The 19,565-nt window shown below is 54.8% G+C and overlaps 8 protein-coding genes across 8 annotated transcripts; 4 read left to right on the top strand and 4 right to left on the bottom strand.

Moving 5' to 3' along the window:
• Window positions 1–44: 44 nt before the first annotated feature.
• Window positions 45–574, top strand: AB675_11889 (Peroxiredoxin-5, mitochondrial; the record flags this gene model as incomplete). Its single annotated transcript, XM_018140774.1, has 2 exons — window positions 45–486; window positions 546–574. Coding segments are annotated over 2 exons (471 nt in total), but the record flags the coding sequence as incomplete, so codon positions are not given.
• A 698-nt stretch (window positions 575–1,272) lies between these two features.
• Window positions 1,273–2,319, bottom strand: AB675_11888 (uncharacterized protein; the record flags this gene model as incomplete). The annotated part of the gene is made up of 4 exons (XM_018140773.1): window positions 1,273–1,452; window positions 1,577–1,688; window positions 1,802–2,023; window positions 2,156–2,319. The coding sequence occupies 4 exons, from the start codon at window positions 2,317–2,319 to the stop codon at window positions 1,273–1,275; spliced, it is 678 nt and encodes a 225-aa protein (XP_017996781.1).
• A 534-nt stretch (window positions 2,320–2,853) lies between these two features.
• On the bottom strand, window positions 2,854–4,656 carry AB675_11887 (uncharacterized protein; the record flags this gene model as incomplete). The annotated part of the gene is made up of 1 exon (XM_018140772.1): window positions 2,854–4,656. The coding sequence occupies one exon, from the start codon at window positions 4,654–4,656 to the stop codon at window positions 2,854–2,856; it is 1,803 nt and encodes a 600-aa protein (XP_017996817.1).
• Window positions 4,657–6,105: 1,449 nt separating this feature from the next.
• Window positions 6,106–9,237, top strand: AB675_11886 (Chromatin structure-remodeling complex subunit RSC1; the record flags this gene model as incomplete). Its single annotated transcript, XM_018140771.1, has 2 exons — window positions 6,106–7,947; window positions 8,107–9,237. The coding sequence occupies 2 exons, from the start codon at window positions 6,106–6,108 to the stop codon at window positions 9,235–9,237; spliced, it is 2,973 nt and encodes a 990-aa protein (XP_017996841.1).
• Window positions 9,238–10,538: 1,301 nt separating this feature from the next.
• AB675_11885 (uncharacterized protein) lies at window positions 10,539–11,840 on the top strand (the record flags this gene model as incomplete). The annotated part of the gene is made up of 1 exon (XM_018140770.1): window positions 10,539–11,840. One exon carries the CDS (start codon window positions 10,539–10,541, stop codon window positions 11,838–11,840), a length of 1,302 nt encoding a protein of 433 aa, XP_017996707.1.
• Window positions 11,841–12,612: 772 nt separating this feature from the next.
• On the bottom strand, window positions 12,613–14,673 carry AB675_11884 (uncharacterized protein; the record flags this gene model as incomplete). The annotated part of the gene is made up of 1 exon (XM_018140769.1): window positions 12,613–14,673. The coding sequence occupies one exon, from the start codon at window positions 14,671–14,673 to the stop codon at window positions 12,613–12,615; it is 2,061 nt and encodes a 686-aa protein (XP_017996730.1).
• Window positions 14,674–16,435: 1,762 nt separating this feature from the next.
• AB675_11883 (NADH-ubiquinone oxido 19.3 kDa subunit, mitochondrial) lies at window positions 16,436–17,249 on the bottom strand (the record flags this gene model as incomplete). The annotated part of the gene is made up of 3 exons (XM_018140768.1): window positions 16,436–16,476; window positions 16,537–17,148; window positions 17,207–17,249. 3 exons carry the CDS (start codon window positions 17,247–17,249, stop codon window positions 16,436–16,438), a joined length of 696 nt encoding a protein of 231 aa, XP_017996741.1.
• Window positions 17,250–17,742: 493 nt separating this feature from the next.
• AB675_11882 (uncharacterized protein) lies at window positions 17,743–19,277 on the top strand (the record flags this gene model as incomplete). The annotated part of the gene is made up of 2 exons (XM_018140767.1): window positions 17,743–18,260; window positions 18,953–19,277. The coding sequence occupies 2 exons, from the start codon at window positions 17,743–17,745 to the stop codon at window positions 19,275–19,277; spliced, it is 843 nt and encodes a 280-aa protein (XP_017996764.1).
• Window positions 19,278–19,565: the final 288 nt, after the last annotated feature.

Here is a 19,565-nt window from a genome sequence, read left to right as displayed (position 1 = left end):
CTCCCCAGCCCTGCTCATCCAACCACCACTAACACCACCCACAGCAAGTCAAAGAAGGCGACAAGATCCCCTCCGTTGAACTCTTCCGCAAGAACCCCGGCGACAAGATCAACATCGCGCAGGAGATCGCCTCCGGCCCAGCCCTCCTCATCGGCGTCCCCGCCGCCTTCTCCCCCGGCTGCTCCGAGAAGCACATTCCCGGCTACGTCGCGCGCCCGGACAAGCTCGAGGAGTTCAAGGGAAAAGTCTACATCATTGTTGTCAATGATGCGTTTGTGACGAATGCGTGGGCGAAGAGTCTGGGGCTGGAGGGGACGGGGATAACGATTCTCGGGGATGCGGATGGGAAGTTCGTTGAGGAGTTGGATGTGGCTTTTGACGCGACGGCTATTTTGGGGAATAAGAGGAGTAAGCGGTTTGCGATCAGGACGCAGGATGGCGTTGTGAAGAAGGTTGCTGTTGAGCCGGATAATACGGGTGTTACTGGTGAGTTTGCCCACAAGGCATGGAGTTGGCTCGTGAGTGACGCTAACGTACTTCGACAGTCTCTTCCCTGGAACAGTTTCTGCCGTAAGGCATCCATCAGTCCAAGTGCTCTGCCGCAAGTTAAGCGCAATCGAGCTTCTGGCTGACATTAGACGTTGCAAGACCCGATAGAGCCAAGTCGAGCTTGTGATGTTAAAAACCCAACAAGAGTGCTACTAGCAAGATAGCCCGACACGCAAGTCGTGGCGAGGGCTTGCGCTGAGCTGATAAGAGTTCGGGACAACGAACATCACTAGCAAAATGCAAGAATTCAGATTTCGTTGCGAAGGGCCTCCATGAATGTCGTCGAGACCATTGCCCGTCGGGCAACCACAGACCCACTCCCACCTGGTATTATGCGTGTCTTCACGAGCTGCATCTCACCTTGTGCTCAACCATAAGACCATGAGTCGCCTTATCAACTGGATGATGCCTAAACAGGTAGGCAAGATAGGCACGCGGCCTAGACGAAGCCTCAACCTTTAGCTTATCGCTGTTGATTCACTTTTCCTTAGGCTTGCTGCACCGACCCTTCAACCCACGCGATCTGCGGACCTCCGATTGGGCTCACTCAGACAAGCAAAATGCACACAGCAGCTGGCAGAGCGACAACGCATTCTCGCTAATCAAGCAGCATCATGCATTTCTCTCCGAATGTCCATGAATTCTCGGTTGCCGCAGCCCCCAACATAAAATACGCTGACATCTATCTTCCAGCAGACAATCCCCACGACACTTGATACGACATCATCCAAGCAGCTCCGCCTGGCCCGGCTGGATCTCGCCCTCCTTCTGCGCAGAGCCGTGCGATCGCGCAACGAGACCATACGCTGGGAAGTACTTGTCGAGGTAGGGGAGGACCTCGGCGGAGCCGGGGGTGTTGCGCCAGTCTTTCATGAGGAAGCAGACTATGCCGAAGATTCCGTTCTATGCGAGTAGACACACAGGTCATCAGCATTCTTGTCCATTCATTGTGCTTGGGGAGCTCCTCAAATAGGATCGGGGGAGCTTCACACGGGGTCCACTTGCGAAGCAAAGATCTCAAACTCACCAACAAAACACCAGCATCACTCATCCTTCGATTCGCATCTTCCGCCAACTTCGGCGTCGCTGTCCCACTCGCTTCGGTATTCGCCCATACACTGTATCCTGCCTCTCTCAAACTAAAGATAACACACCAGTCAGCAACACCGTCTACTAGCAGGACATCACTACAAAGCTATTCCCCAACGCAATCCGACTCAGATTCCCAGGGGTGAGTAGGTAGGTAACGCACCTCAAAGCCAAAAACATAGTACACACTTCCGTCACGATCCCACCAAGAATGATCTGAGTTCGGCCGGTAGCCTCAACCGCGGCACGAAACTCAGCATTATCCCACGCGTTCACCTCGCCGTGACGCTTGATCAAGGGCGCGTTGGGGTACATGGACAGGATCTCCCTGGGAAGAGGCCCGTTGGGGCCTGTTTCGGCGGAGGTCGTCATTATTACCGGCAGGCTTTGGAGCGTTTGGGTTAGCATGGGCTTTGAGAGTGGGCATGACATGAGGTTATGGGAAAGAAGTGGGAGTCGTGTCTCGGGATGTGGTCGCACTCTTGCTCCTCGCTTTTACGCTCGGTCAGGTACTCACTCGAACAGTTTGCCCAACTCAGCATGCGCGAAGACATTGTTGCGAAATTCGGCGGTGGTGTAGTCTTTTACGAGCTGGAGGAGGCCGATTTGGTGGTCGACTATTAGGAGGAGAGCTTTGTCTTTGTCGAGGCGCTCGAAGGAGTATCCGGACTTCGAAGTCATGGTGGCTGTTAGCTGTGAGGTATGCTGGATGAATGGTCCATACAAAGGCGAATGCGCTGGGATGATCGCTCAGTGTTCAGTGAACAGATATTCGTAACCTTGTGTACTTTCGTCTGAACGTTCAGACCGACCATAACGAGCACCATCGCAGGCCCATTCGTCTGGCTTATATGCCATTATCAACCGCGACATCCTGAGTAAGTAAGATGCATCTTGTATGCTCCGTACGAACGCATCGAGACAATGGGTCGCTGCTCTTTTGGGTGAGTGAGAAGTGTTACCAAGAGCTTCAAGCCAAGACCGCAAACCCATGACTAAGGCATCACATCTTACATAAGGTCAACAGCACTGCATACAGCGCTCGCGACTCTGAAGCGAACTACCGGGAGGTCATGTACAATGCAGTGCGATCTAAGGACCCATCTCATGATGATACATTGTTCGTTCAGCTACGTTGAACACAACCGGTATGGTATTGTTCATCAATCAATGTATTACTAAGGTAGGTCTACTACACCCAAGGCCTCTCGAGTCCTATTCCTGGACCCTCTGCAGCTGCAACCCCTCGAAAATCTCCGCCGTCACAGCAGTAGCTTTGCGTTCTGCGTCGACGTCGAAGACAAAGCTCGAGACCGAGACGCCGCTCCACGTGACTCCTGCTGTACCCAGCCAGTCCAGATTGTTCTTGTAGATACTCTGAAACAAACCCGCCGGAACGTTCGGGTTCGCGGACCACTCAAACGCGACTTTCCCCGTTGGCCCGCATTCTTCTGCTAAAATCGTGGGCAGGAGGCGTGGCTTGGTGTCCTTGGGCAGGAAGAGGGACAGCAGGTCAGTATTGTTGTAAGTATATTCCAGCAGACTGAGGGCAGGGGCTGCGCCTGCGGCGGTGGACTCGTTCCAGCCTACCTTGATAGTGGCGTTGACTGGGGAGTCTGCGGAAGTGGTATATGTCCCGACGAAGTTCGCTTGTGCTTCCGCTGCGGCTTGTGCTTCTAGTGCGGGCAGGAGGGAGTCGACGATGAGGTCGAGGATGACATTGATCACGGTAGGTCGTTGCGTTACCTCGGCCGGTGCAAGTGAGAGGTAGCTGAAACCAAAGCCGTAGTCCGGAATGAGAATAAAGTGGGAAGTCGCGTCGCCGGAGTTGCCTGATTTGGTGTACAGGTCGACGACTTTGCCTGTCAATGGGGAAGTCCACCGGAAGATCTCCCAGGGCGCGCCGACACTGTGCCGTACGCTGGCTGTGTGGGAGGTTGGGTGTAGCCATTGGCGGGTTTGGGCTGGGGAGAGGAGGGTGGAGTTGAGGATTGAGATACCTAGGAGGGAAAGGTCGGAGATAGTGGAGAGGATGCCGCCTGAGAAGGAAATAGGGCCGTCAGGTGTGAAGAAGTATGTTGGGTTGGCGATGGCAGAGCGGGCGATGTCAGCTTCTGTGGTTGGAGGCACAGAGCCAGTGAAATCAAGGCCAAGGGGGTCCGAGATGGTCGATTGAATGAGGCCGTTGTAGGATAGATTGCCGCCTAGGAGGTTGGTGATGGCGACGCCAAGCATGGCGAAGCCGTTATTGGTGTACATGGGTGTGGTCCAGGGGAGGTAAGTAGGCGGTTGTGGTGCGGCGAGCTTTGCGTAGAGTGCGCTGGTAAGTGCTGTGGCTCCGGTGAAGTCAGAGTCGTTAAGCGCAGCCAGGAAGCCAGGATTAAGGGGCAGGCCGATGTTGAGGAGGGTGCTAACGGGCTCGGTCAGGTTTGGTGAGGCGAGGAGGTCTCCGACCACGGGAGTGCGGGCTATGCCGCTGATTTGGTTGGCGAGGGACCAAGGCGTGACTTCATCCCATGGTGTGGCCATGAGTGCTCCCTCCGGTTGAGATTCGAGATAGGCGGCAAGTTCGGGCACGCACTCGTTCAGGGGCGTGTACCATTGCTCTTCTGTCAAACTGAGGAGGGCTGCATAGACAGTGAAGAGCTTTGTGATGCTGGCGACGCGGTAAATGGTGTTGGCATCGACCTTCTTCGTGCCATTGGTGGACTTAGTGGTGAATGGCGATGAGTAGTGGTACTGCAGATCCTCGCTGACGGCTGGGTCGTGGAGTGAGAAAGCTCCAATCGAGAAGGTGACATTCTCCAGACCGGTGAGTGCTGTCGCGACAGCCGGGTCCTCAATGGTCTTGTCAAGGTATGAGTTGAGCACGCTGGTGACTTCCTGCCATGCTGATGGAACGAGACTGTCTTCACTGCTAAGGTCTAGAGGTGGGGGATAGGTCGGACCAAGGCGGTCGCCCAGACACAAGGAAAGCTGTAGAGAAAGCAAGAGGAAGGTCTGCCCAGGTCGGTACATGGTTGTTGTTCGAACGTTCTTGCTCGATGTCTTGCTCAAGTCTTGTCCATCCTGTCCAGCCAAGTCTATATACTTTTTTCTCCAGGTGTTACAGTCGGTCCCCAACAGCTACGAATACGCCGTGATGTCTGAAGCAAGGCACTGCACAGCGACGGCATGGCAGCGTCGTGCCTAGCGGCGACAACAGTACGTTTCCGGCATGGAGGTATATTTTCGTCGACATAACGAGCCGATCGTATGCAGGTACTGCCCAGACTTTCCCCATATTTGGCAATCGCTTGCTTTTAGTGCCATACGAAAGGTCTTAGCGGCGCAAACGGTTTCCTTCGCCATGCTGTGCTGGGCTGACATCATTGCAGTAGCTGTACTGATTGCTTGGTGCCTACATTCTCCTCGTCCCGATTTGGACGCATGTGCCGCTCGAAAGGATACCGAAGCAAGGCTTGGCCCGATCCGATGAGCACAAATCGGGGGCCATGCCTGGTGACAATTCTTGTCACTGGGATCTCTCAAATGAATCCAGGGTGGATTGCGTTCAGCGTAGGCACGGCGTTCTTCGTAGCATGGTTGGACACAGATGTTACGCGAACCACAATAGACCGGTAAAGTCGTCGTCCAGATATCAGGTGGCTCAGGATGGACCGAGCTACAACCTTCGTGGGCCATCGTGGCGAGCACACACAAGTCGGCGTGACTGCCCGTTGAGCGTGACACTTGTGGAGAGCGTGCGTGACAGCGCTCATCGACGCCGGAGAAGCGGTATCGAAATAATTCACACCATAAGCACCTACCTGAGGAAGGTGACACGTCGAGCCGCCGGCCACGCGACCTGTGCCTGTAGTCAGTAGAAGATCAACTTCTGTCCATCTCAAACGAATATCACGATGCACATCGTCAGCGACTGTGAGCTCCTGATGAAGCACTGAATCTCATGAGAACAAGATGCGACCCTCAAGTATCATAAGCATAACAGCGAGTCCGGCGAGGGAAACTCCGCTGAGGCGCTGTTGGTGATTTGACAGCGCTTTGCCAACGTAGCTCGACTCGTGGCATAAATGCGCACGGAGGTTGCAGAGGGCATGAATCACCTTGGTGAGAGATTGCGGCGCTGTGTCCTAGGGTTAGGGCTCGATTCAGCACGAATGCGAGGATCGCGTTTCTCGCGTTCTCCAACCCCAGTTCCGTCCACCCCAGTCAATGCGTCGCGAAAAAGTGCTGTGATACTACGTAGCATCGGCGAAGGCGTATTTGGCGTTCGGGAACTGCATTCTGGTGGCCAACAGGTGATTTGCGCACGCATACGAGCCGACCAGTGGCAGACTAAACCCTTTGGCAAATTCACGGATCCACGACTGCGGAAGGAGCGCAATCCGAGTTCGGGAAGCATTCGATGCATCAACGGCCGGGTCCTGACATGTGCCGGACTGATCTTGCTTGAGAAACACAAAGATGGCCGACCAGATCGATACCGACAAGGCTATGCCTGATGCGCCTCCGGCCGAGGCTCCCATCGACAGTGATCCGCCGGGTGAACCAGATCAACCACAAAATTCCGTAGTCGAGTCGATCGAGGTGGAGACAAAGCCTGAAGAGCCTGCGGAGTCAGAAGCGGCGCCCAAAGAAGACGATGCGCCGGCGGAAGACTCAGATGAAGACGCTGCGGGAGAAGACGATCCAGATCTGGAGCAGGACACTTCGGGTCGTCCAGTGTCCAACAGACTGTACAAGCATCTCAAGGCCATCACAGATGTCTTGACAGACTTCAAAGTCAAGATCCGCGGTGAAGACCACTATCCCTCCACTCTCTTCAAGCGAGTACCCAACAAGCGCAACTTGCCCGACTACTACCAGATCATCAAAGAGCCAAGCGCAATCAGCACGCTCAAGGGCAAGATACAACGCAAGACGTACACTGGCATCCCAGAATTCGTCCGAGACTTTGCTCTCGTCGTCCACAATGCTCAGGTATACAATCGTCCAAACTCGCAGCCTGTGAGGGATGTACTCCAGCTCCAGGATCTTTTTAAGGCCGAGTTGGCAAGGCTTGTCGAGCAAGGGTTGGTCAAGGAAGAGGAGACCGCATTCCCAGACCTCGGTGAGATCCCAGCGGCCACTCCAGAACCAGATCCAGTCTCCGAGGAAGAAGCAGGCGACGAAGAGGAGGATGGTGAAGACGACGAAGACGAGGAGGGAGAGGAATCAGATGCCGACGACAGAAAACGTCGAAAGGCCCGGCCCAGTGGTGGTAAGAAGCAAGCCGCTGATGACGACGATCAAGACGACAAGCGAAAGGTGCGTGGCCGTCCGCCCAAAGTCGATACTCCGTTGGAAGCCAGGATCAAGTCCATCATCAAGTCGATGCGTAGACCTAAGGACGCTAACGGCATCTACCGCTTGCGACATTTCGACCGTCTCCCAGACAAGGCCGAGTATCCTCACTACTACCAAGAAATCAAAGATCCCATAGCCATGGACACCATCAAGAAGAAGGCCAAGCGGAAAAAGTACAACTCGGTTGACCACTTCCTCAAGGACACCGACTTGATGTTCAGGAATGCCATGGCGTATAATCAAGACGGCAGTGAGATCTATGAGGATGCCAAGGTCTTGATGCAGGAGACCCGTCAGGTCGCGGAGGCTGAGAAGGCCAAGCCTGACTCCGAGTATGGGCTCGATGATGGTCGCATTCCGATGCCGAATGGGATCGAGTACAGAGGCGAAACCTGGAAGGTCGGTGACTGGATTCACATTCAGAATCCCAACGATGTCACGAAGCCCATCATCGCGCAAATCTATCGCACCTGGCGTGGTAGCGATGGCCAGGACTGGATCAATGCCTGCTGGTACTTCCGCCCGGAGCAGACAATCCACCAGTACGAGCGACACTTCTACCCTGCTGAAGTCTGCAAGACCGGTCAGTATCGTGATCATCATATTCAGGAAGTCGTCGATCGATGTTTCATCATGTTCTATACCCGCTATAGTCGTGGTCGTCCTAGAAATATCGATCCGAAGACCGAGGTGTATGTCTGTGAAACGCGCTACAACGAGGAGAAACACAAATTCAACAAGATCAAGACGTGGGCGAGCTGCTTACCCGATGAAGTTCGCGACAAAGACTATGAGATGGATCTCTTCGATGCGCCTCGTCGCATTAAGAAAGTGCCGAGTCCGATCAAGCATCTTCTCAAGGACAGCGCGAAGGGTCCTGGCGATGTGTCGCAAGTGTATGGGTCGAAGAATGCGCCTCCTATTGTTGGTGCTGTACACACTGGTGCCAGAGATGACAATGTAAGTGCATGCCCTGAGGATTCTGAGGTGGTTCGTTTTGCTTGTTCATGCCAAGACGCCTGTGCTCTTCACTTGGTAGTTGAGCTATGGAGATAAAAGGAAAATTTTTGGTGTTGTGAAGGTCAACTCTGTCCACAAGTGACTGACAACATGTTACAGCAATCACCACCCCCAGAACCAACTCCTCCACCACCACCGACACCACTACCCACTGCTGTTCGGCCACCTTCGAATCCCATGCTACCAAGTCGCTTCCCATCACAGACTCAGCCGATCGGTGTACGACCGCCTAGCCAGCCGGTTCGACCAGCGCAAGCTGGAACTCCGACAATGGCTCACCAGACAGCGTCTCCTTCACCAGCGCCACAGGCTGCTCGTCCGGGTCTTTACCAACAAGGAAGCTCAGGATACCACAGTCAAGCAACACCGGCTCCTGCTGCCCAATCTCCGTTCCCTGCTACGCAACATCTCGCGCAAACTCCAAGCTACCAGGCTTCGAATATCACTGCTCGATATGGAGGGGCAACCCCAACTCAGCCATACCAGCAACGTCAGACTATCCAACAAGTCCAGGCTCAAGCCGCGGCCCAACAGCAGCAGCAACATGTCTCACAGCCTGCCTATCACCCGGCCGCCCAACCTCAGACCTACAACCAGTACCCTACCGCCACCGCCCACGAACGCCATCACGAAGCCTACATCCTCAGCACCGCCGCCAACGAGACCATCCCCAAAGACATCCGCGACCGCTTCCAGCAAGACGACGAAGGGCACGTCCTCTTCTTCACCAAACCACCCATGGACACAACCCACGTCGTTTCCGGCCGCGGCGAGCACGAAAAGGGCAAGCAACTCCAACACACCCAGCAGTACCTCAACGCTAAAGCTATCCGCGACGAGCAGATCCGCGAGAAGAAGCGCAAAATCCAGGAGAAGATGGAGTCCGACAAAGCCACCAACAACTACAAGCGTCTTAAACCCGGCCATTTCGGCGAAGAGCGCGATGCTGACGGACGCATCAAAGCCGACCCCACCAAAGCCGCCCAAATTCAGGCTGAAGAAGACGCCAAAGTCGCCGCTGAATGGCAATCTAAAGTCGCAGCCTGGAACAAGCATTTCGAAGACCTCCACAAACTCACCATCCAAGAATCCATCGACGACGCGGAACGTCGCTGGGGTCGTGGACAGCACACGCTAGACATGTTGGAATTGGAGGCTCAGCGCCAAGAAGAGCGGGAGGTACAATGGCACAAGAGAGAGTACTGGCGGAGCAGGCGAGGGGGCAAGTGAAGACCAAGGATGAGGAGATTGAGGAGGATACGAGGAGGATGTTGAGTCAAAATCGGTGGACGGGGAGATGTTGTGATGGGACGGGGAGATTTGAGGATGATTACGATAATCGGCTTCCAAGGCCGCAGTAGCGATGAGGCTGTTGTGTTCCGTTCAGGTCGACAAGCGCATTATTGAGGCGCTGATGTTGCTGACATTGCCGCTTTCTACTCGATCAAAAGTCGACTGGAACATGTCCTGGAGACGATCTTTATGTCAAGCGGATATCGCTTGGGAGTCTTTCTGGAAGTCAGGTCTGTACTCTACTATGACACCGCGGAACGTCCTCCTGCGAGGAATGCCGTGATGAGGATCGTTGTTGCCCATCGGTTGGCACAGAAGTCCAAATTAAGAATTCGTAACAAGATTCACATTCGATCTTGCGTTCGCAGGATAACCCGTGGCCAAGGGTAGCCACGTTTTTGTCGTTTTACGTCCCGTCGTGCTGATCCGACCCAATGACTTACGAGTCTTGCCAGTGATTGTCATCAGGCCGCGGCGTGCACGACCCGCCCACTTATCGGAGTCCTGTCCTACAGGTCACCCACCACGCAGTCTACATACAACTCATGACACGACATTGCAGACCTCATACTTCCAAGGCCCTATTGGTTTCTCACTATTGACCTCAGAAAGTTTCCACCCAACCCCTCCCTCGCAGGCTTCCATCACGAAGCTCCATGCCCACCTGCCAATGAGGCAGGCTAGCTTCCTCCTGACGACTTCTATCTGATACAACGCAGGCTCGTCGACGTCACGGGCAGGTTTATCACTTCCATCGCAAACTGTTGGAAGGTTGCGCCAAGAAAGTTTCCGCTCCGCCCCGCCCTCCAGCGCAATTTCCCGCCCAGGTCGTAAGAAGGTAGATCGGCGGCCACCCCTTTCTGCAGTGCTATTTGATGAGGCTTGACAGATCTCGGGACGCATCGCAATGCAGGCATAATACGTGTACAGCGTCACTCCAGCACAGCCGCCTGATCTTGAGCCCGCGTCGAAGATAGCCTGATTGAATGGTTTTGTGGGTAAGATTTGTATCGTGGACCTTTCTGCTCAGCTGGCGGAATGCTTGTTCTGGCGGACAGCTTCTGACCAACATGTACCAACTGTCCAAGTTAGGTGGACCGCAGCTGAAATGCCATGAGTACCTTTAAAGACACCTGTCCACTTACTTGTTACTGATCCCGCAACACAACCTCGAAAATGTTCACAGCAACATCCACGACCATTCTCTTCGAGCAAATACAGCAACACTCCGACTCACCATGTCTTACTGGATGACAACCCCAGCAACGCCAGCAGCCATACACCAGGTCATGGAAGGTGGGCTCTTTCCGCCTCCAACAAATTCCCCAGCATCATTGAGCGAGCCAGAAGCTGCCGGGGCTCTCGTCAATCTGTCCAACCCAACACCACCTCAGCCCACTACCAGGGACTCAACCATAGACCTCTTCACAACCCTCCCTCCAGAGATCCGCCACATGATCTACGCCTTCCTCTTCCCAGAAGTCGCCCACCAACACTCACCATACAACATCAGCATAACCCGCGACCGCGAATGGTGGCGTTCAGCAATAAGCCCGCGCACGCGACTGGATCTACCCGAGTACATCGTGACTGGAGAGCGTCGAGACAATGGTATGCGTCAAAACTATGGTAGCCTCACATTGGCTGGTTTACTCCAGAACTTTCGGAGCAACGCCCGGAACGAACACAGCCTCGCCTGGCTGCAACCCCTCATGAACGTTTCACTCGTTTCTCGTCTCCTGAGGGTGGAGGTTGCTCTGTGGCTGTACCCCAAATTGAAGTTCAACTTCGATCACTCAGCCGATGCTTTCGAGATCTTCGGCCATTCGTCCCAGGTCATCCTCGGGTCAGTGCGCTCAATCTCATTCCATCGCAACACCTCCGGCTGCCGCTGCCATCTCTGCCGCGAATCAAGACAGTGGTGGAAGTCCAAGGACGTCACAAGATTGGCGGCATTGTTGCCAGGCTTGGAGGTATTGGAACTCGCGATGCCGGTCAACTGGACGTCGGCGAGACCACCGAAGATCAAGGACCTGAGAGTGGTGCAGTCCATCCTGGACGATCATCCCAATCTGCGCAAGGCTACTGGACGCTCACTGAAGTGCTCGGAGTCTGATGCTGTCCATGCAGCCATGGGCAAGGTGCGATTGCTATCGGAACGTGCCTTCGCGGAGACCTCTCATCCAGCTCTTGACGTAAGAAAGATTCTCAGACGGTATGATGACGATGTGCGGAAGCGCAAGGCAGCTAAGGCAGAGCAATCGGAGGAGCGGAGGAAAAAGAGGGAAGAGTTTAAGAAGAAGCGAGAAGCGGCTGAGGAACAAGGACGGAAGGAGCATTGGAGGAGATGGCCGCTACCGACCGGCTTCACCAACCCCACCACCGTCTGTATTCAGGACCAGGCACCTGCCATCGGGAGCCCCGAGATGACACAAAGTCCAGAGCCAGTGTCACCGTCTCTCGCCATCGGCGTAAAGCTGGATAAAGAATACCGGCCTCCAGTGACCAGAAGCCAGTGCAGGGCCCAGAACCGGCAGTGACTTCCTCGGGAGACTAACTGTTCTGCCGAATCACAGCGTAAGCGAACATCACAGCAATACCAGAGTTGACACAGACAGCACTATACCGGTAAAGGTGTACTGAAGCACATGCATGTACTTTTGAGAAGGCCGGGTCAGCAAGATCTAGAGCGTAATTCGATTCGTCAGTCGCATGAGAAGAGTGGTGCCCGAACATTCCATTTTCTGTTGACCAGGCTCAGCGTCAACGAGGGGACGATTGACGCTGCCGCGGCCACGGTCAAATAGCCCAGAAGATGATCCATGCTCGTGGCAGCGCAGTAGTCGAGTAGTCCACACTTGTATCGAAGGCGCCAGACGAAGAGGCTGAGACGAACAATCATGCTTGCGACTGCCTTAAGTTATGTACACACAAATACAGTCTCGGTCTTTTCCAAAGCTTCTCCCTTTCCCACTCACCCTCAGTCCGCCCGCCGCCCCTCCTGGACCAACTCAACCCGCTTAACAGGATGCAACAGCATCCCCGGCAAACACATCCTCCCCTCCCCACCCACCTCTGCGGCCTCCCCGCCCTCATTGTGGAACTTCATTCCCAACCACCTGTGCCACAACACCTCCGGAAACCCCGCATTATAATACCACGTCGTTCCTCGAAAATTGTGTTCTCGGTCCCCGAATACGCTTGTTCGACTTCCCCCAGTCGCGCCGTTCCGCCCGCCGTTGAACACGCTTTCGAGGTACGGGACGGGCCAGTGCCTGTCTATGTACTCTGCGTGTGGCGCGTAGACGGCTTTCAAGCGTGGTGCAAGGCGCAGCTGGCGGGCCACATTTCCGAGAACATGGTGTGGTGATTCAGGGCGGTTTCTTTGTGCATCGTCATCAGTAACCTCCTGCTCAAGCGGGAGGCTGTGATGATGGCGGTGCGTCGTGGCGGCTGTCCTCTGGTCTTATTGTAGCCTGATGTGTCATCCGCGAGCAACCAAGTAGTTGCGTCCGGGTCGAAGAGGGGGTTGAAGGTTATCAGATCGGCTTCTTCGTCGACGCCCCAGGTGTATTTATCCTTTTCGAAGGAGTGCGGCGGTTTGGGGTCGGTGTCGAAGGCGGTTTTGGGATCATCGAGAGGGAGTTCGGGACCCCATATCGGGCGGTCACCGGTCTGCTTGGATGATGAGTCGCTTCCAGGCATGCGATTGCCTTGGTTCAGGCCAGACCACATGTTGTTGGGCGAGTTGGTGCCCTGCTCGGTCTGGATGCGGACCATATGGCTAAAATCCTCCCAGGAGCCGTGCTTGGCAGGGACATAGAAGCGAGAGTTGCGCTCCCAGAGCAGCTTGCGGGGCTGTTTCTTCGCCCAGGCGACGACAGAGGTGAACAGATGATACCAGTGATTGGTGGTGCGGATGTCCATCTCCCAGTGCCAGAAGTAGTCGAACTCCGGGTGGGTGTAGGCGAGGTACTGCATGGGCATGAAGGTGCTGCGGTAGACGCCGTGAACCAGCAGGTCGCGCATGCGGGTTTCTTCGAGGCCGCCATACATAAGCTCCATCTGTCGCTCGTTCCAGAGGACGCCCATGCCGCGAAATTCTTCGGGGAGGGATTCGCGGAGGACGCGCTCGTAGGTCTCGTCGTCGGAGAAGATGGCTGTGTCGCTGTTCTTGACGTGGATGAGGAACAGGACGGTGTACTCACCGCCACTGTGAAGGGTGAGTTCTGAGATGATAGATCGTAGGTAGATCAGATCCTCGGGTGTGTAGGAGTAGTCGTGCCAAGTGCGGATCACCACAGCAGTCCTTGGAAGTGGCTCGGAGGCTGGTTTCTTGCTGTCCGGAGGGGTCGAGGACTTGAAATCACTGGGCTCTTCTGCTCGTTTCGATATGCTGCCGATCGGCATAGCTCTCCACCTGTCGATCTTGGGCTTGGGCGGCTCCTTGAAACGATGGGCATTTGCAGCCAGACACCTTTCCTGGACGGCCACCCATTTCACATCCCGCCAGTCGACCTCGGGTGTGCTCTGCCAGACCAGATCCGCTCCTTCTCTTTCGCCCTCGAGTTGTGAACCGCTGCCACCTTTACTCAGGCTGTAGCCGATGCCATAGGGTCCTAATCGGCCGAAACGATCATAGCAAATATCCGTCCGCATGCCCAAGAGCTCAGCAGATCCCATAACCGCATCAGGAAACCCTCTCGGAACACCTTCATACATCCTGACCTGTGGCACGGATATCGTCCTCGCCTTATCCAGGAAACAATCCACCTTTTCACCATGTTTCGCAATATACTCTGGCGATGCATAGTCCGGATAAGGGTTAAACACCTTGCTATCCGGCACTTTTCCCTCCTGCCTCTTTTCCGTCAAGTGCTGCTCCGGCGCCGCCTCCTCCTGCAACGCCTCGGGATCTAAATCCTCCTCGTCCGCAGCCCTAGGATATTCAGGCACATTGCTCGCTGCTGGAACCAGACTCCTTATCCCGCCATAATACCTCGTCAAGAACTCAAAACCTTCCCACACCGGCGGCTTCACAATCGGGTTCTTATCCGGATCGTTCTTCTGCGCAGCCGCAGTCTCGACCTCTTTCGCTGACGATCGACTCATCTGAACCAACGAAAACATAAAGAACAGCATAACCGCTGCAAGTGCTAAACAGGCATATCGTACAATCTGCGCTGGTGAGCGCACATAGAGGAAGGAGGATCTCGACCGTGGTGTGGAAAAAGCTCGGTTGAGTTTGCGCGTGGAGGAGACGCTTCGCGAGGAGGACGCGGAGTCGAGGCGGTCGTCCTCGTCGTAGTCGTCGCTGTGCCGTGATATTCGTAGCGCGTCTTTCTCGAGGTCTGATTGCGCGCGGCCGCGCATGTTGGTCTGGTCATGATCGGAGTGGCCTGACGAGGCGGATCGTTGCCATGGCATGGCCATCAATGGGTGTTATTGCTCTGTTGGTGGAGGAGACATCCGAGGAGCCTGACGTGGCGTCTAGATGCTGAAACCTCCCCTCTCCTGTAAACGAGGCGCAAACAAAGATGAGCTCCCTCGAGTCCCTGCTCTGTCTTCGTTTCTTCCTCGAGGCAGCTGGATCAATCGCGGCGGAAGTATCCAAGCGAAAGCAAACACCGAGTATGCGACAACGCTCAAAAATTCTGGACGAGTCGTGATATTATGTACAGTGCCTTCCAAAGAGGCGTTTGAGAGCAGGTAGGTATGTACAAGAAGGCCAAGGTTGTTGTTGTTGAGGAGTACGCTTGATGAAGGACGTACGAAATCTTGACTAGTAACCACCAACGCGCAGCCACGACCTCGAGTCCTTGCCCGATTCGTTCGAACTTTCCAGGGAATAGGACTCCACAAAAGCCGTTCTGCCGACACCAGGTCGCGTGTTATCACTTCGCGAAAGAACGAGGACACAATATTACGCTCTCTATCCTGTAGTGAGTCAGGTCAGACGATGCAGGCCTGTGGTCAAGTGAAATTATACGGTAGGTCAGACACATGGCGACGCTGCAAAGCTACTGTATACTGCTCAACGCGCCATCATGGCAGACTGCCTCTGAGCTCGAGTACTTCTATGCTGGTTAATCAGAAAGACGGGCTACAACCGACTCATGTAGTACGTTCGCAGAAGATATCGTTCAGCTTGGATTGCCAGGTCTGCAGACGGACAAGAATCTGCAACACTTATTCAATTCATCGACATTAGGCAGCGATGATCACTGGTTCAAGCGACGAACGGTGAATGCTTCCTTGTGGAGTACTGCCGAGTCAGTGAAGCGCCCGTTTCGGTTTGCACAGGATCTGCACCCTGTCGTAGAGGTATAAGTCATTGCCATGCCTTCGCCATCTTCTCCTTCTCCGAACCCTAGAGGCAAACACGGTCGAGGTCCACTGTTTGTCATGCCATGTTAGCATCTATTGCTGTCTGGTGGGGCGAAATTGAATAACATGTAGCAACCAACCATGAATCAACACAGATAGCAGTGATTGTCCCCAGCCGAGTCAATGAAGCAATCTTTTCGCTTTGTATCGGCCCATCACTTGGTAGATGACATATAAGTAGTCAGCCCGCCCCCGAACCGCTGTGCTTCACTCCTCTAACGAGAGTTCGTTGACATGGAGAATCGGCAAGAGACTTGTCATGCCATGTCAGCATTTGCTGCTAACAGGTGGGTCGAGCTCGAGGAGAGAGCATCTTCGTGATACCAGAAGCAGTTGATCGGGTAGCAAGAGTCGTGGTTCGATCATCGCTTGATACACATTGCTCGGGGCATTGGTGGACGAAGGAAATCTGCGAGGTTGGATGGCCATAGACGAAGCTGGTGAATTATGTAGCCTCCGAACCTTCTGCCGCGAATGTCGCTGAGGATTGCATGGATACCTGAGACGACTGCACTTACTAAAAATCAGATAAGTAGGGGAGGCTCTTGAAGCTGTGTCATCTCTAAACAACGTGTAAAGAGGACACGATCGATCTGATGATAAAATGAAGCTTTCTTGTCTGTACAGAAGCGTCGCTGCCTCATGCCGTGGGTTCGAAATCATGCTGTGCTGCTATCACACCCAACCAAGGAACGCCATCTGCATCTCGAAATACCTTGCAACGGGAACACCCTCTCAATGGCTTGGACTACTTTCTGTACCACATCCTCGTGATCCGTGTGTGCCTCACTGTTCACTATCGTTAGCACACATTTCAACCTCGCCCAGGAAACATAACGGCAAACTCACTCTTCTTCTGCAACTGAAACATCCCATACATCAACGCCTCCGCCGTCGGCGGACACCCCGGCACGTAGATATCCACCGGCACGATCCGATCGCACCCTCTCGTCACACTGTAGCTATAATGATAATATCCACCCCCATTCGCGCAACTCCCCATACTGACCACCCACCTCGGATCCGGCATCTGATCATACACCTGCCTCAACGCCGGCGCCATCTTATTCGTCAGCGTGCCCGCCACAATCATCACATCGCTCTGCCGTGGACTCGCTCGGAAGATTATGCCCAACCGATCCTGGTCGTAACGCGGGGCCGAAAGGTGCATCATTTCAACGGCGCAGCAGGCCAGGCCGAAAGTCATGGGCCACAGGGAGCCTTGACGGGCCCAGTTGGCGATTTGGTCGAGGGTTGTAAGGGCGTATTGCATGGCGCCGGACTTTACTTCTTGTGAGGGGAGAGGAACTTCGCGGCGGAGGCCACCTGTGACGGGGAGCCGGGAGGCGTCATTGACTGTGGAGGGGATGGTTGGGACGGTGGCGGAGGTTGGTGCCGAAGACGATATCATGGCTGAGGGTGTGGCCCGGAGGAGGAGAGGTGTGCTGGTTTGAGCGGCTGCTGAAGAAGGTGTTAGTCGGAGCTGTGTGTGGCGATGGGGATGGTGGAAGGTAGCTACCTCGGAGAGCGCGCGGCGCTATTGAGCGCGAGAGGGAGAACATTGCGTGTGATGTGACCGAGGACAAAGGACAGAGGATGGCAGTGTCAAGGTCCCTATAGGAGTGAGGAGAGGAGATTTGGCGCCGGCGAGGAGGTAAATGTGCAGTCTGCACGTCTATGATGCCCTCCACAAAGTCGAAGATCAAAAGGTCCACTTTTCCTTAGTCAAGAACTCTACGTCAGATCTTATTGGCGGATTGTTCTATCCGAGCGAGCGACTGCACTTCTACAGAACATCGTACTCGTCTTCCTTCACACCGCTCACACACTGCGCCAGCGACTGCCTTCGAAGCAGATCCTCACCTTTCTCGCTGCTGCTGCTACCGGGCTCGATGAAGCCACACATCTCATGAAGAAATGGCGACTACGCCATCAATAGCCTGCATAGGCGTGATCGGCAAACATGTCCGTAGACCACCACCACCATCTTCACCACGAGCACCGCGCTCAAGCAACACTACCAACCACATCTCATAGCCCCTCCTCGTAGACCGAATGGCCAGCCAACTGACGCCCATACTTATTGCACAGGACGAACCCCTCCACACAACCCTCCTCCCCCCACACACCAACTCCCACCTCGACATGTCCTTCGTCCTCAACTCCTCCCTCGACATATTCGACATGCGCCTACGCCACTCCACCTCCAACAAGATCCCTCTAACCCAAGATCTCGGCCTCCTCCACTCCATCAGCCCCCGCCTCGCAACCTACGGCTTCCTCACAAACACCAACATCAAATTCGTCATCGTGGTGGACATGCTCGGCCGCAACAGTACCTCGGACACCGCGCTCGACGACAGTGCCGAAGTCGACGCACAGATCTCCGCGGGCGGGACGGTGGGATTGCGGGACGCTGATCTTAAGCCGGCGTGGAAGGCGATACAAAGCGCGTGGATCGGGTTATTGCTGAATGGGTTCTACACGCCTGATGTGGGAGGAAGAGGAAGGGGAGGGCAAGAGATTAAGAGCAAGAAGTTCGCAAGGGAGATGGAGCGGATTGGGATGGCGTGGTATCCGGGCATCGCAACGCTATGATACGCCAGCAAAGCAACGAGACAAGTTAATGTGACAGACCACAATGGGCCGAGGCGACGGGGATATCGTGTCCTACCCTCAAGAAGGGTGTATGTGGTCTGCCAGGTCCCTCCCCAGTTCCGAATTCCTGTGCTCTTGCCCATCGAAACGCCGTGGAATCCGTTCGCGCTATGCCAACCCCATCTCTCTCTCTGTGAAACCTATGCAGCACCGCTCCAGCAGCAGGAACAGGTCTCAAGCCGCATGAACTTCCGGCGCCCTCTCATGTAGGCTGCAATGTCAAAGTACGGTACGTGACGTGTACACAGTATTCATGGTATGGGCGACTACATTCCCCTATAGGTAGCACCTGCCGTGGCCCTTATCCAGTTCGCCCGAACTATACCCTTCATACAAAGTACGGTCCAACTCCGCTCACCCATCAAGAACCCCGGCTCTCTTCGCTCTTCCCACCTGTCCCAGAAATCACCCACTCCCAATGCTCACCCTCGCAGTCCGAAGCGCAGACGACCGATCCCGCCGCGGCACTACACGCCTCTCAGCGCGCACAGCCCGTGGCTCCGGCTGGCACCGACGCGGATGGCGGGATCACGGGTATGGCCCTGCTCTAATTTACCCCGAGTCTGAAGACAGGCAGCATCAACACAGAAATCTGACTAGAGCACAGGTACATGTGGATCAACTGGAAGGAAGGCAGCAAGGGCTGCGTTAAGGGGCAGGAAGTCAATGAGAACGAAACGCTGGCGAACTTCGTGGGGAGGGTGAAGCGTTACTGGGGCGAGCCAAAGGAAGACGGCTGGTTCTCGGAGGTCTTCTTTCGGAAGAAAGCCTTGAGCCTCGTGCTGAGGGAGTGCATGGAGGAGGAAGGGTTGGCGGAACATCAGATTCTGGTGAAGGATTACTTTGAAGGAGGGGAGACGGTGTATTACAAGGTCTACGATGAGGAAGGGGTTGAGCACTGGCCGTGGGATTTTCGTGGTCAGGTGTGTTGATGCATATAGGAGTTGGAATCTGGGTGATGTCTTCTAGACTGGATACAGATGGGTTGGCTGGAGCAGCAATGCATCGACCTTGTGTGCGGGTTGGCCTGTATGCTTTGGGGCTTGGACGGGCGAGGTCTGTCGAGATAGCCGAACGATATTGATCTGATGGGACGAAAACATGTTTGAATCACTTTCGAAGGTTCTCCTGCGACGTGAGACATTCTCCTGCTACCGTGACGACCGTGGACGAATGCTTCGTGCTCGTAGCGTCCGCCTCAGCCCACCACCCTCCCCATA

This window comes from Cyphellophora attinorum (genome assembly GCF_001299255.1).
Source record: "Cyphellophora attinorum strain CBS 131958 chromosome Unknown Contig28, whole genome shotgun sequence".
NCBI classification, from domain to species: Eukaryota; Fungi; Ascomycota; class Eurotiomycetes; order Chaetothyriales; family Cyphellophoraceae; genus Cyphellophora; species Cyphellophora attinorum.
Note: the sequence above shows the minus strand (reverse complement) of the source record. Positions and strands in the feature narration are given on the sequence as shown.